The sequence below is a fragment of the Diadema antillarum genome, unplaced genomic scaffold (assembly GCF_040938485.1).
Source record: "Diadema antillarum isolate AM-2024a unplaced genomic scaffold, OU_Dant_1.0 scf00000024, whole genome shotgun sequence".
NCBI classification, from domain to species: Eukaryota; Metazoa; Echinodermata; class Echinoidea; order Diadematoida; family Diadematidae; genus Diadema; species Diadema antillarum.
The window spans coordinates 2,535,001-2,550,616 of NW_027270913.1; the positions used below are offsets into that span (position 1 = coordinate 2,535,001).

Here is a 15,616-nt window from a genome sequence, read left to right on the forward strand (position 1 = left end):
AATAAGCTGCTTGCCTACACTTAAAGAGCCGGTCGCTTTGAATTTACAAAGAGCTACCGCCCCTCTCTGTACCCGTTCATTACCCCCATATCTACCGCCCACCCGCCAAAAACCCAGACAGAAGAGTAACATAAAACAACAACGTGAAGAGTTACAATGGCTGGTTCACATGACTTGCTGATAACACGTGATTTGGGCTGTCACCTGACTCGTGTGTGAACGCCGGTAACACTGTTTCATCGTCGGCTAGCTAGTAGCTACAGAATGTAGCTCGCCTGGCCTTACTTGTTGGCTCGTACGTATGTGCTGGTTTGGTTCACTGCTAGCTGCGACTGTGGGTCGTAGGTAGGGAGTGTAGCTGCTGTCACTGGATTAAATGTTCGTAATTAGTTTAGATCTACACGTATTTATTATCATAGTCATGAGTAGCACACAGTGACTTTAAGCTTCGTGATGGAATAAAAGTGGACAAGCAGTCGCGCGCTGGTCTGGTTGACAACAGACGACTTCCTCCTCTCCAGTTTGTAACCGTCACCATTTCTTGATTTGGAGCTGATTTTTGCCAAGGTTGTTGTAGGGTCTACAGTCTGTACAGAGTCTCAGTCAGCCATTCATTGCCATGGCTCTCAGGACCGTCCTACCAGCTGTCATACTGCTCATTTCTGCAGGAATCTCTGCTGTTGCTTCTGATGTGTCCCTTCTTCATCTTCCTCGACCGCAAGTCCATTCCCGCCCACGAGATCTACCTCGGTACAGATACCCGTACGTCGAGAAATATTTTGACCAGACGGTTGACCACTTCAACTCGGAGAGTTACGGGCAGCAAACGTTTCGACAGAGATACTTTTTGACGGGTAAGCCGATTTGTAGTTAACTAGAGTTTGGGTTGACTGACCATGTAAGTGAGAAGAGGAGATGAAATAAAGTGACAAGAAGATAATTGTGAAATATTCCCTTTTGTTGAAAGAGCTGACCCTTTTACATTAGAAATAAAGAAATGAGACACAACCATCACATCAGTGTGATTACAATTTAAAAAAACATTAGCAAATTGGTGGAAAGCCATAACCCAGATGCCAAGAGCAGAGAGCAGCTAGGTATGCCATGACGAGATTTTGACATAATACTGGTGCAATTATTAATTCATTCAGAATAAACTGTCTAAATGCACCAATGTACATGTCTTCTGGTAGCCCGACCAGACACCATGCAAAAGTGTACAGCAACAGGGCTGTGTATAGGTACACAAGTAGTGCTACTTGCTTGGAAAAGAGTGTTGCATATCATGTGTAATGAGTTACACCTGAAGGGCTTAACTGCCGGAGCTGCCCATTACGACACATCATTGGCATCATTTGCGCTCAAGTTGCCAATGCCATGGTACAAAGCAAGTTGAATGGTAACTTTTATGACAACCTACCTTTAATTATCAAAAACCTTAACTTCACTTTCTTGCTTTTCTCTCTGGCAGAAAACTACTGGAACAAGGGATCAGGTCCCATCTTCTTCTACACGGGCAACGAAGGACCACTTGAGGCCTTCTTTGATAACACTGGGTTCATGTTTGACATAGCACCAGAGTTTGAAGCTCTTGTTGTTTTCGCCGAGCATGTGAGTCGATTGCCACTATCCTGTTCTTCTCCTTTTCATCTAGATTCTCTTCTTAGTCCTGTTCTTTTCTGGAAACTTTTTCTTCCACACCTTCATTAACCTCTTCTCTTCTCTCCTTCCTCCCCCTCCTCCTCTTCTTCTTCCTTTTTTACTCCTTCTTCTTCTTTGTCATAGCCTCCTTCCCCTTCTTTCTCCTCCTCTTCTTCTTCTGTTCATTTCCCTCGATCGTCACTCCCTCCTCCTCTCCTCAGCTTTCCCCTTCCTCGTCTTTGCCCTTTTCTGCTCCTATTCCATAGCCTCCTCTCCCTCTCTTTCTCCTCTTCCTATTTTTCCGCTCTCCACCTTCTCCTCCACCTTCTCTTTTCTTCTTCTCCTTTTTTTTAAAAATCATTTTCATCCTCTTTCCTTCCATTTCTATTTCCAAGAACAGTAAATCCATCTGATTATTGTGCTGCAATTTGTTTTGCTTTTTAGTTATGGTGCCATGCCTCCCCCCCCCCCCCACATACACACAAAGAAAAGTTATGTTAAAAAAGGAACAAAAACAGATTAAGTGATGCTAACTGCTGATTTACTCAATTCCTTTTACTTTCTGTTGTCATAATGTAAGAGACACCCACGATGGCCTGCTAGTCTTTAATAGATCGAGAATGAGAATGAAAATGATACCCCTTTGCTGACTTCAGAGACTAGCATGCGTCATTGATCAGGAATCAAATCATTGATTATATCCTTAACTGTATCAAAGTTTTGAACAAAATAAAGAGTTACCTACTCATGTCCCAGTGGAGAACCATACACCATCTGCAATGAGAGCCAACTGAAAGAAATTGCTGTCTTGATCTTATTTATTAACATGATATTAGAGCTCCCTGATGGAGTGGCCCTCCTCACCAAACCACCTCTTTCAGGCTGAATGCATTCCGCCACTCACATGATTGCACAAAATTGAATGTGTGGGACTTGCACAACTGAGTACTGTATGACAACATACCATGAGGACATAAGAAACTAGTAAGTTGTTGTAACCTGTGAACAGAGGCACTTTAATTATTATTTTATGAATCACATATTTAGAAAATTTCCATGAGTTAGCAGAGGCTTGCTACAACAGGGAGTAGATGAAGATAATCAAACCAGCAATTCATATGATATCTATACCAATTGTACACCAAAAGATCTCTATGAATACATGAATGTACTTGTACTTTCAATAAATTTCAGAGATATTATGGGAAGAGCCTGCCCTTCGGGAATGAGTCTTTCACCCCGACCAACCTGGGCCTCCTGACAGTGGAGCAGGCTCTAGCAGACTACGCCACACTCATCTCTTCACTACGAGTAGACCTGAAAGCCCAGGGTTGTCCTGTGATTGCCTTTGGTGGAAGGTTAGATATGTATATAATGTATGAAGAGTTTTATAGTTAAACGAGCTAACTCCATTTTCTGTTGAGTTGAGATATATTTGTGATTAAAGCTGGGTTTTTTTCAAGAAACAAGGAAAATAGTAATGATGATGATGATGATGATAATAATAATGATAATAATAATAATAATAATTATAATGATAATACTAATAATAATAATGATAATAATAATAATAATAATAATAATAATAATAATAATAATGATAATGGTAATAATGATGATGATCATGATGATCATGATGAGGATTGATGATGATAATGATGATAATAATGATAATGATAATGCATTTATAAAGTGCGTAATAAGGACATGCTTCTCAATGTGCTGAATAAATAATAAGAAAATACAGGATGTATTTGATCAGAACTTCAAGAATATTCAAGAACATTCCTTGTTACGTTACAAGTCAGGTATCACTGAAGAGATTTTATTTAGCTCTCTTTTGATGATGGACTTACTTTTGTATGTGTAAAGATGGTGCTTAACCTATTTGGTAATGAAACTCTTCATATGCTTGTCATGAGATCATGCATCAATTTCACATTCACTTCCATCTTCAAAAGCATATCTATTCTCAAGGCCTATAAAATTCAGGTTAGAAATATCAAGTCATGCATACAGAGGTGAAGATAGAAATGCAAACACAAGGAACACAGGAATAAAAGGTTGGATATACATGTATATTATACTCCTCACTAGATCATGTTTTCATCAATTACACTTTCACTTTCAAAAGAAAATCTATTTACAAGACCTGTTAAAGGACAAGTCCGCTTTCATATACATGTGGATTGAGTGAATGCAGCAATATTAGTAGACACATCAGTGAACGTTTGGGGAAAATCAGACAACCCGTTCAAAAGTTATACATTTTTAAAATATCTGCACAGTCACTGCTGGATGACAAGACTACTACAGTGTATGACGTCACATGCGTACAATGATGTAAGGAAAATATAAAGAGAATTTCACAAACTTTTACTTTTTGAAAAAAAGTGCATGTTTCCTCGACTCGTCACCGATGTAAGTTAAGGGTAATATTATTCCCCCTTGCCTTCTGAAAGAGGGAAGTCCAAGTGTTCTTTTATTATGCGAGAAAATTGAAAATATCTTTGATTTTCTTTATATTTTCTTAATATTGTTGTACACATGTGACATCACAAGCTATAGTAGTCTTCTCATCCAGCAGTGACTAAGCAGAAGCTTAACAAATTCATAACTTTTAAACGGATTGTCCGATTTTCCTCAAACTCTCACTGATGTGCTCTACTAATATTGCTGCATTCACTCAATTCACATGTCTATGAAGGGGAACTTGTCCTTTAAATTCAGGCTAAAGGAGGGTCAAGTCGTAAATATAGAGGTGCAGATAGAAATGCAAACACAAGGAACGCAGAAATAAAAGCAAACAAAAAATATCTTACTGTTTCATGTAATACAATGTATACATTAGAACTAAAGTTATAGGCATATACAAGGGGTGGTGGAGAGATTTTGTGTTATTCCGTCCAAGTACAGTTGATATGTGGGTTTTGCAAAAGGAAGTTTTTGAGCACAACCATGAACAATTTCTGTCTATCTTTCTATAAATGCACCTTTTTTTTATGTTTATTCATGTGATAATATTCCAACTATCATTGGATGTATCTAAACTCTCTATTGATGTGCAATTATTCATCTCTACAAATACACACATCTGTGGTATTTACCAATAAAAACCTCTCAACCACTTCAACTTAGGCCTATTATTCAATCACTTCCATGAACTGTTACCCTCTCTACACATTTTTATGTGTATTCATATGCCTACTTATGATTATATGAATCTCTTACTCTATCTCTCTGTCTCTCTCTCTCTGTCCATTTATCAGTCTATGTATCTATTTATACATGATCTATTGCCATTTTAGGTTTTTATCACATATATGTATGTGTATATATATATATATATATATATATATATATATATATATATATATATACTATATGCATACACAGTTTACTTAAAACCAGAAATTTTCACATGCATGAAATTTTCATTAATTTTGCAAGGAACTATGATTCACGGAATTAAAGTGCATGTGAAAGTCTTGTCTAAAGTATGCATTGAATTCTAGTGGTAATTCACAAAAACAGGCTGTTGGCTCCAATTTGCAAGAATTTCATGCCGTAAATATTTCTGGTTTTACAGTACAGACATATATTATCAAACACATTCTCTTTTTTGTCAGCACTTCTTACTCTGGCCCATGAAGACCATTTTGATTATAACTATACTTATGTTCTTATTTGTTTTAAGTCATTACCACTGTAATGAGTACCATTAATCCTCCAAGTAGATTTACTGTTCATTGTCACTCGCTTTTCAAATCTTAGCTATGGAGGAATGCTAAGTGCGTACATGAGGTTCAAATATCCCCACATCATCCAGGGGGCTCTTGCGGCCAGCGCCCCCGTCCTCAGCACTGCCAACCAATCAGCGCAGACCTACTTCTTTGAGCAAGTCACAAAGGTATGCCCACAGCCCAGGGGTTGATCTTTAACTAGAAAAGCACTCTGAGAGCGCAGACCTCCGCCAAGCAGCTACTTCCCACCAATGATCTTGCTCTTCCCAAAGAGATTTTTCTCCTCCCCAGTCTCCACCACTGGGGAAAAGCTCTTTGGGCTCTTCCATAGAGATCAGTGATTTCCACCCATAGGTATACATGCTGAAAAATTACCTGATTTCCCAATATAGAGGCCTTTGTTACATGATAAACCCTCAGCTGAGCGGCGCGCCGTGCCCTAGCAGAAACTAGAGCACGCACTTTAGTGCACGTTTGAAAACCTCAAAAATGCGCAGCTTGAACTCCCAAGATCATCGACCCTGCCTGTCAAAATATCAAAAATCCTTCATAAATTCCCCCAAAATTTTCGGATCACTACCAAACCTTGATCATTTGTTACTTGTGTTGTTCTCAACCTTTCCTGTAAGTTTCATCCAAATCCGTCAACTGCTTTTTGAGTTATTTTGCACACGGACAAACAAACAAACCAATGGTAACGAAAACATATCCTCCTCCCTTGGCGGAGGTAAATATGCATCTAGGCCAGTCGCCAGTCTTGAGTAGCCATTTTCCACCACTCATGATGCTCTGTAGAAATTTGATTGTCTACATTATATGTATCTGCAAGTATGTGAATATGATTGCATGTATCATACCTCTGGTTGAATGTCTATGTGTTTAAGTATGTGTCAAGTAGTAGTGTGTGTCCCAGACACATGGCAACCAAAACTGGGTATCCCTTTACATGAGTTTCATCATGTATTGTAAAGTTCTTTTCTCGTTCTCAGCATCCTTTTGTATCTTCGCTAAACCATACTTTGCTCTGTTCTTGTTAATGACTTGTAGGACTTCCATGATGTCAATACCAAGTGTCCTGATATTGTCAGAGCTGGCTTTGAGAAACTGCAACAGTTGGCAGATGAAGGCACGAAGGGTGAGCGTTTTATTTCTTTTACATTCTTTGAAGTAAAAGGGTTTTTTAGGGTGCGATCTTATCACATGGCAATACAGTGCTCACCTGATAATCAGGAACTGCTTTAGTGCAGTAAAATTTGATGTAACAATTACGTTATTTCCACCGCTTAATCGGAACCATGAGCTGCTTTATCGCAGCAAATTTTGCCTGAAACACTTCCATTGCCAATCAGTAGTGCCTGGAAATGATAAGTATGTCCTTAGAAATAATCAGAGAGATTTCATTTCCTTACCAGAAGGGTTAAGCGGCAGTCCTTCTTAATCAGGAGAAAATCTTGTCTCCTGACCTCCTCCTGATTAAGCGGTGACCACTGTACTCCAATGCTGAATCTCAACAGTGATGATTTTGCAGATGGTCACTTATAACCACAGAACATTTTGTGCATGTGCATACCAGAGAATATTGCAGCTATCAAGGTAGGGCCAAAAGTACTTTCAAGTAAGTTAATGAAGGAATGAAAGTTTTCTGTAAAGGACCACTTAATTGCCAAAGAAACCTTTAAGTTGTTGAAGTATTTGATCTCACAATTATGAATAAAGGGTATGTGACAGCGCACAAGCCACTATCTTTCGCTTCATGAAGACAGAAATTAATATGCCTCGTAACTTGTATGCATAGGTTTTAAGGAGATCAGCGAGGCATTCAAACTGTGCAAGACCCTGGTCGCCAAGTCTGAAGTCTACCACCTCCTGGGGTGGATCCGAAACTCCTTCACCTACCAGGCCATGCTGGATTACCCCTACAATGCCTCCTTCATGGGAAGCCTACCGGCTAACCCAGTCAACGTGAGTCTCAGGGTGCATTTAAGCACTCTCCTAAAGCAAACCGAACTTCACTGAACCCGCGCCAGAGGAGTGCTCAAACGCTCCTGAAGTGTACACTACCAAACCGAACCAAGCCAAAAGTGGATCACTTCCCGATTTGCTCCAAAAGGATACCGAAAGTGTACCAAAAGTTTGCATGTGAAGAAAGCGTGTACACACACATACATCATAATGCAAAGAGATAATTCTCTTTGTTTTGGACATCTGTAAGTAGTTTAAGCACACCAGGTAAATAACCCTGACGCTGCCAAATGCATGACCCCCTCTAAAAATAATTCATAAGGTCCGCTCTCTCCACAGAGAGTTTGAATGCTCCAAATTTGGCACAGCACGGGACGGTTCACTTTGGTTTGGTTAGCATTGGTATGCTTTTGAGCGCTTGAACGCACCCTCATTCAGCATCCTAGTATGTTTTCATTTCAACCATAAAAATAGTAGAAAATGGAAAATGACGACAGTGGAGACATTCATGGTAATATTTGATAACATTAATGACACTGATTATGAAGTAGTGATAGGATGATAGAGGGAAGTCGAAGAAGAGGAAAATGTTAAAGTTGAGGAAGTGGTTAAAGAGCAGGGTAACAGAAGAACTGATGATGATACTACCTGTATCTTTGAAAATTTCAGTACCTACCTTTCATTGACAATTTATTTGTAAATTGTAAGAGATATGTAATGGATAGTCCCCTCCATTACAGCTTAAATATTAGCAATGTTAGTGCTGCTGCTGCTGCTGCTATTTCTACCATATTTTTCAGAATGAGATGATTATGTTGAAATTGGATTTGAAATTATAGATATTGTATTGATACTTTTAAGAACTGTGTTGTCAACCTGGCAATATGTATAGGAGCTGTTTACTTCTGAATGTTGATCTGCTGGATAATGAAACTTATATCAACGGTTTTATTAGAGTTTAAATCAAATTATTTGTTCCAGAAAATAACCAAGTGCATGAACTAATGCTGTTTTTTTTTTCAGGTATCTTGTAAGTTGCTTCTGGACACGGAAGCTACACCCATGGAAGGTCTTGTGAAAGCGTCAGGTAAGATATGAGAGATGACACAAGTCTGTTGGAATCGTAACAAGAGTTATGATGCCACCTAGCATACCAGGATGCTTCATTATTCATTGCCAAGTTTTTGTACTAGTCATGACATGAGGAACAGTTTAATCGCTGGCGAATAATGATGCTGATGATGATGATGATGATGATGATGATGATGATGTTAATAATAATAACTGTAATAATGATAATCATCATCATCATCATCAACAACATCATCATCATCATCGTCATCATCAACACAATCATAATCATAATCACAATTATGATTGTGTTCATTATAATATTTGTATAATTATCATTAACTGCATTAGTTACATCTAACCAACATGTTTTACACCTCTTCAGCAAGTATTCAACTTGCAGATAGCCAGGGAAAAAATTCCCTTTTTTGCCATATTTCAATTGTTTTGAACATGGACAATTAAAAAAATGCATCAAGATACAATTACCTGTTAGTTTTGGAATGTCAGAATTGCCCTTTTATACAAAAGCTGTCTTGTTTAACAGGTTTGTGTGATTATTTATGAGTTTTGTGTTCTCAGAAATGGGATTCTTTGAACCATGGTGTGAATGACAAAATATTTTGTTTTTGTTTTAATGTTACTGGTTAATGATGCAAAGTGATCTTTCTTCTCACAGCCTTGTACTACAACAGCAGCGGCACTCCTCTGAAGTGTTTCGATATATTCACTGAGTTCATCCAGTGTGCGGATCCGACGGGGTGCGGTCTGGGCACAGATAGCACTGCGTGGGACTATCAGGTGGGTTGGAATTTTGTGATACAAAATACATGTAGGAAATGAAGCAGAGAATTAGAAAGGTGCAACTTCTAATTGTGTATAAATTATGTTTTGTCTTTTACATTGTCATAGCTATTATGATGGTCACAAAAGATGTCTGCTATGATGTGTCCCTATTTGTTGTGTTGACATACTTTTGTCATTTTTCTCTTTCTCTTTTCTTCTTTTTTTTTTGATTAACTCAAGATTGCCAGTTTATACCCAGCAGTTTTCCTGTCTGTACTTAAAGGGACTGTACAGTACTGGTTGAGGTGGGGATTCATGTTTTGAATATTCCTAAGTGAGATAATGAGAAACCTCGTATGAAATATGAAAGAGCATGTAATTTTAAGAAGGATTCAACGTTTATTTGATGAAAATTGGTTTTCAAATGGCTGAGATATCCAAAAAAACGATAATAATAAAAGGCGACAGGCCACGCCTTTTATTAGGATCTCTTTGTTTCACCTCGTTCTGGGATATCTCAGCCATTTCAAAACCGATTTTGATCAAATAAACTTTTGATACCCCTTTAGAATTGCATGCTCTGTGACATCTCATAGAGTGATTTCTGAATATCTCGCAAAATGTTAAACGCTAAATCCTCACCTCAACCAGAACCGTAGACACCCTTTAACTCTTAATGTGCCAGGCCCAAAACCCCTAACGTGCCAGAGGTTTTTACCTAACGCCAGAACGTTTCGAAACTGGACTGACAATGTAATTTAAAGCCGCCAATTCTCTGAAACTATTGACTGTTTTGAATTGAGTTCTACACAGCATATATCAAGAAATGTTTGCTCTTTTGTGTCATGCAGTCAGTTTGCCACATTATCTATCTGAATCTGAAATATTGCAGAAATAATTGATACATCAAAAAAATTATTAGAAATTTTTGTTTTGTATGGAAAAAAAGAGTCAGTCATGTTTTTTCTTCAATGGAACGCTCCCTTGACTCTGTGAGAAAGTTTTAGAGCAACATCTCCTCTTTCAAATGATAACAAAATTGCCTTCTAGAATTGTATGATTCCAAAGATACTAGCAGTTTATTTTGTCTTAGCAATTTCTCTTTCTGCCTCAGTAATTCATTCCCAAATCTGAGTCCTTTAGTCCCAGATCCTGTATTTGAAACTAAAGTAATTGTCCCGGGCTCTGGAATAGTGTCTTTTGTCCACCTGAGAGGGAAGAACCTGCTAATCCTCTTTTTGTCTAAGCGGACCGCGGGCGGGCATACTCTATTGAAACCGGCAGGCCTTTGTCCGCGTGCAATTCCTATGCTAGCGTGGGGACGATTAGTGACGTTCACCAAAACAAAAGGATGAAAGACTTCACCAATGAACGAAAGCTGACCTTCTTTGAGGGACAAAATCAAAGCAGCTTCCCGCAGGACAGCGTCCAAGCGGAACAATGCGAGTGGAACCGCATAGACAATACACGCAGAGTCAATAGCATACACACGGGTGGTTTACCTATGAGACTTTTGATCCATACACATCTCGCAGAGGGTGCGCCCGCTGCGGATTTTCCCGACGCGAAAAAAATACATCTAGCTGAAAAATCATGTATTTACTCAAAATTTTCTAATGTAAGCATACTCATATTTTTAGTGGAAACAATGGCTATGCTAATCAGCTACCAGTACATATCATTGGCAGTTCCTTGGTGTAACACATTACGGTACCACAAGAACTTAAATGATCAATGCTTTTCTCGCTGTTCTTAGTCGCCGATCGGCGACCATGGCACGTCAGGACTAAGGTCGCCGTTCGGCGACCATGGCACGTTAAGAGTTAAAGGGGAGTACAAATACTCTTCTCAAGCCAAACTATGGAGGAATGATTCTGTGAATGCCAACCAATGTTTTGTAAATGACTTTGTGCATGTGAGTTTGCACATATGTAAGTATAACATCGGCAGAAAGGAATATTCATGTGCAAAACTTACATAAACCCAGGAGACATAGAAATACAAGAAAAAGAAAATTAAGGATTGCTGCATGTAGCTGCAAAAAGAGTTCTGTATGCAGAAATGTAAGTTTGCTGTCTGTTTAGCCTATGCTGCTACTACGATTTGAATAGCGTGTGTCTGAAAACCACTTTGCCATATAGATTAATGCCCCATATTAGAAAATGTCACTTCGTTTCTGCTACAACTTGTTTATTTGTCGTTCGTTCCTATTATCTGTGTTCTTGTCACACAGGCCTGCACTGAGGTCACTATGCCAGCTGGGAGCACCAACGTGACAGACATGTTTCCCAGCATGCCGTTCACCCTGGAGATGCGGACGGAGTACTGCAAAGACAAGTATGGCGTCATTCCGCGAGGCGACTGGTTGGCAATACAGGGCTTAGGAAAAGGTTAGCAGTATGCGGCATTGGTCTTGCACTAACAGACTACTGTATGCGCAGTATATTTAGCTGTATTTTGATTTTTGGGTTTATGCAAGTCAAACAATATCTATGAAATTCGCAACTTGTGAAAATATTGTTTTCCCTTTAATACACAAATGCATTGCACACAATCTCAAAACGTGGCAATTGCATTGAAAGTTTTCTTCTAGTATGAGGTAATACTGTTTTTCATTCCATCAATATGGTTCTAGTTTGGAATTTTACCATTCACTGCATGTTCCAATTAATTGATTCATTAATTGCTAAAAATTAATGTTCAATGCAGCCCAACACCAATTCTTCATAAGTCTGCTTCATGTCTTTGTTTTGACTGATTCAATTTCAGTCAAATTCATGAAATTCTTCCGTAGATGTAGGGCAATTTGTCAATCAGTTGATTCAATTTTGTTGTAAAGTGATCTGTGCGACTGTGTACTATGCTCATGTACAAATCTATGAGTTAGTGGGCATGGGTTCAAGTGTGTGTGTGTTCATTTGATGAAAATCAATTGCATGATATAAATGAACTCACATTGAATTGATATAAGTAATTCTAACATGAATTATATTGAATAGCAATTCAACAAATTTTCATTTCTGAAAAAAAAAAATGTTGTAGGCCTCTCACAGTCCTCCAACATCATCTTCTCCAATGGCCTGCTTGACCCGTGGAGAGGGGGCGGGATCACAGAGAGCCTGTCCGAATCCCTAGTAGCCATTCCTGTACCACAGGGAGCACATCACCTCGATCTAAGGTAAGATATCGGTATCTGTTGTCTTCCATGGCTTTCATTGAAGGGATTGATGAATCAGTATTCCTTCAGCGCATAGTAATATTTGTATATGTACAGTGGACTCCCTTTATAACGAAGTCCTCGGGACCGGCAGTTTTCTTTTTTTATATAGAAAATTCATTATATCTGAACAAATGAACAATAAAAAAAAAACAAGCACTGAATTGATCAGTGTTTTAGTAGTAGCCATGATAAAATATCAAGGGCGTAGGTACTCAAGCAGGATTAGAACCTACGACCTCCTGATCTCCAGACAGGCATCATGAATTTTTCATGAATTTGAAAAAAAAACAACAACATAGAACCGATAATGTTGCGGTCTGAATTTTTATTTTGTTGTAACCGGAATTTTGTTACTGGCTATTACCGTGTTCGCTATAATGAGAGTGCACTGTACTTAGATAGTTCTTTTCTGCAGTTGAAGTTGATATACTTAACTCATCTCATGTGATACTAAGTGTAAGCACTCTTCTAATATTGTGAAAATGAAAATGTTAATAAGATTTCACTTTGCTAAACCCAACAATCCATTCGTACTGATGATACATAGAATTGTCCTTTGGTGAACTACCTTCTTTCCCTGTTCATGCTTGTACTTCATTTCAATTTTTTGTGACGCATCTATCTCTAAGATGCAGAAATAGATCATCAGGTTTTGTTGGGCAATAAGACATCTGAAAAAATCAGCAAGTCACTTGACAATGTCAAAGTGTAAAGCGTCACCTGTAAAACCTGAAATTTTCGCATGCATAAAACTTTTGCAAATTTCCTTGCCTTGACAATGTCAAAGTGTAAAGTGTACAGCGTCACATACTTACGGTTAAACCTGAAATTTTTGCATGCATTAGGCTTTCGCGAATTTTCTAGGGAACCACGATTCATTAAAGTAAAATGCATTGCATGCCAGTGCAATACCGCACACCATCATGATCCACAATTTGTGAAAGTTTCATGCCACGATTGTTTTCTGGTTGCACACTTATCAAGTATCAAGTGTAAAGTTCCATTTCATTTGTTGCTTCTGATTCATTTTTCATCACCAGAGGATCAAACCCAAAGGATCCAGAGTCTGTTATCCAGGTTAGGAGCCAGGAGAAACTCATCATTAAGACTTGGCTTGATGCGTGGAGGAATGGAAGAGACTGAAATACCTGATGGTTTCAAAATCTCGCTGAAACTGTGAACTGAAACATCGCTCTGAATTCCACTTTCTTTTTCGTTCTTTCTTTCTTTGTTTCTTTTTGTTCGGGCTACCAAAGTGCATGACCTGATTGAGAAAGCATCACTGTTCATTTTTTTTTCAAAACACTAATTATACATTCTCACAGGAAAATGCATGATGAAAACACAGTAATGGGTGACAACCTAAATTTCATCCCCCCCCCCCCTCAAGATATGGAGTGTGTGGTATTGGAGTTCTCCAAGCAACTATCTTACTACAAATTCGGGACCTGGGTGGGTGGGGGGAGAGGTTGTACTTGATTGTCCAATATGTTTTTTAATAGATTTGAGCTTTGACAGTACAGCCCTTTTCAGAGTGTCTAGAACAATCACAATGATACATTGGTATGTATAATTATATATATATATATATATATATATATATATATATATATATATATATATATATATATATATATATATATATATATATATATATATATATACACATATATATATATATGTATTTTTTCTTCTTCTCCTTTTCAGAGGGATCGGAGAGGAGTGGTGTTGTTATTATGCTGCGTTCAGTTTTCACAAATCATGATCTTCCTGAAATTTGCTTTTTTTTTTTTGAGGCTTCATGTTCATGTTTTAAAGACTTCTAGAAAAATTGTCGAAGAAAGAAGAAAACATGATACTGTGAGTAGATTTCATCAGTGAAATTTTGCAAATCTGTGCAATTCCGTGATTGGAAGATATACCATTTGGATGCATGTACTGCCTGTCCACTGACTCTGTTCTCCATCTGTACATCAATATGGACCTTCCAGTCAATCCATAGGATCTGAAATAGTGGCAATACAGTAGTTGTAGTTTAAGTGGTTCATCTGATCAGTCATGTTTAATTCATATCTTTATTCATCTTTGTCATTTTTGTTCCTTGTCAATTCCAGTGTTGTTTCTATGTGATGCTAAGCGTAAATCAGCAAGATTTCCTTCTAGATCCCTTTGATTTTGTACTCTTTATTTTATGGGTCACAATTACTTGTTCAATTGGTCAAATTTACTTGCTCAGGAAGGCTTCTTGTGCTTCAATCGAGAGCGGGATGTAAAGCTGTACCGTTTTTGTTCTTTTGTAATTTTTTGGAGTGCAGAGGCACTGAAGTGAATTATGTATATATGCATATATACATAATATATGCATATTCATGTTATTCATATATTCATATTGCAGAAATGAGAAATATGATGAGATAGAGGACTGTATCTGATTTAGTATTGCATTGTCTAGTATGGGGAAAGTTGCAGACAGGTCAGAAACTGATCTTTTTTATGTAACTCACACTAGTATTTTTTTTAAAGTACTATCATGGAATGTGATGTGATAAATTTTGATATTGAATGAGGCTGAAAAGAAGTTTACCACACAGAAAGTAAGGAGTGAACAAAGCTGTAAACGATGATGGTAATTCCCAGCATTAGTATGGCACCATATATCTGTTAGAAAAACACAAACACTCTGATGAAAATCAGATGGATTTTTTTAAAGGTATATGCAGCACTGATTAGATTTATACACATTTTATGTATGTGATTATGAAACAACACTTGATCCTGTGTGGATGTACGTTTTAATGATATTTTTATTCAAACTTTCATGCAATAAAGATATGAATATTTCTTCACAAAAAGAGCTTTTGATATCTCTATGTGATGTACACTGTGGTTATGAAGATATGTACAAGTGAACTAAGCATGTGTTTTCATTATGTCTCTGTCGTGTGATGCAGTTGTTGTTCTCATTCATGTGTGTTTACTTTTTTTATATCTTCTGCTGTCGTTATGCTAGATGCTAGTACTCAAAATAGTATTCAACTATTTTTTTAAATATATGTATCAGATTTAGTATCATATTTTCATTACTGATTGACACTGCATAGACCATAGAACACATACACAAACTAGTGAAGACACACGCCTTAATAAAAAATAAAAAAAAAGGAAATAAATATTGAACCCCTGAAAAATATGG

At 37.7% G+C, this 15,616-nt stretch overlaps 1 protein-coding gene across 1 annotated transcript; it reads left to right on the plus strand.

The window, feature by feature from the left end:
* The first annotated feature begins 387 nt into the window (after nucleotides 1–387).
* Nucleotides 388–14,001, plus strand: LOC139733078 (dipeptidyl peptidase 2-like). The gene is made up of 11 exons (XM_071643922.1): nucleotides 388–854; nucleotides 1,472–1,611; nucleotides 2,836–2,999; nucleotides 5,416–5,551; nucleotides 6,432–6,519; nucleotides 7,180–7,346; nucleotides 8,370–8,433; nucleotides 9,097–9,218; nucleotides 11,437–11,593; nucleotides 12,246–12,381; nucleotides 13,464–14,001. The coding sequence occupies exons 1-11, from the start codon at nucleotides 620–622 to the stop codon at nucleotides 13,564–13,566; spliced, it is 1,512 nt and encodes a 503-aa protein (XP_071500023.1). The 5' UTR covers nucleotides 388–619; the 3' UTR covers nucleotides 13,567–14,001.
* Nucleotides 14,002–15,616: the final 1,615 nt, after the last annotated feature.

Excerpts from the sequence above, each read along its gene's own strand:
- LOC139733078 (XM_071643922.1), top strand. The coding sequence starts at position 620 with ATGGCTCTCAGGACCGTCCTACCAGCTGTCATACTGCTCATTTCTGCA. Across the intron at positions 3,000-5,415 it reads GTGATTGCCTTTGGTGGAAG|CTATGGAGGAATGCTAAGTG; the intron begins GTTAGATATGTA and ends TTCAAATCTTAG. Across the intron at positions 12,382-13,463 it reads GCACATCACCTCGATCTAAG|AGGATCAAACCCAAAGGATC; the intron begins GTAAGATATCGG and ends TTTCATCACCAG.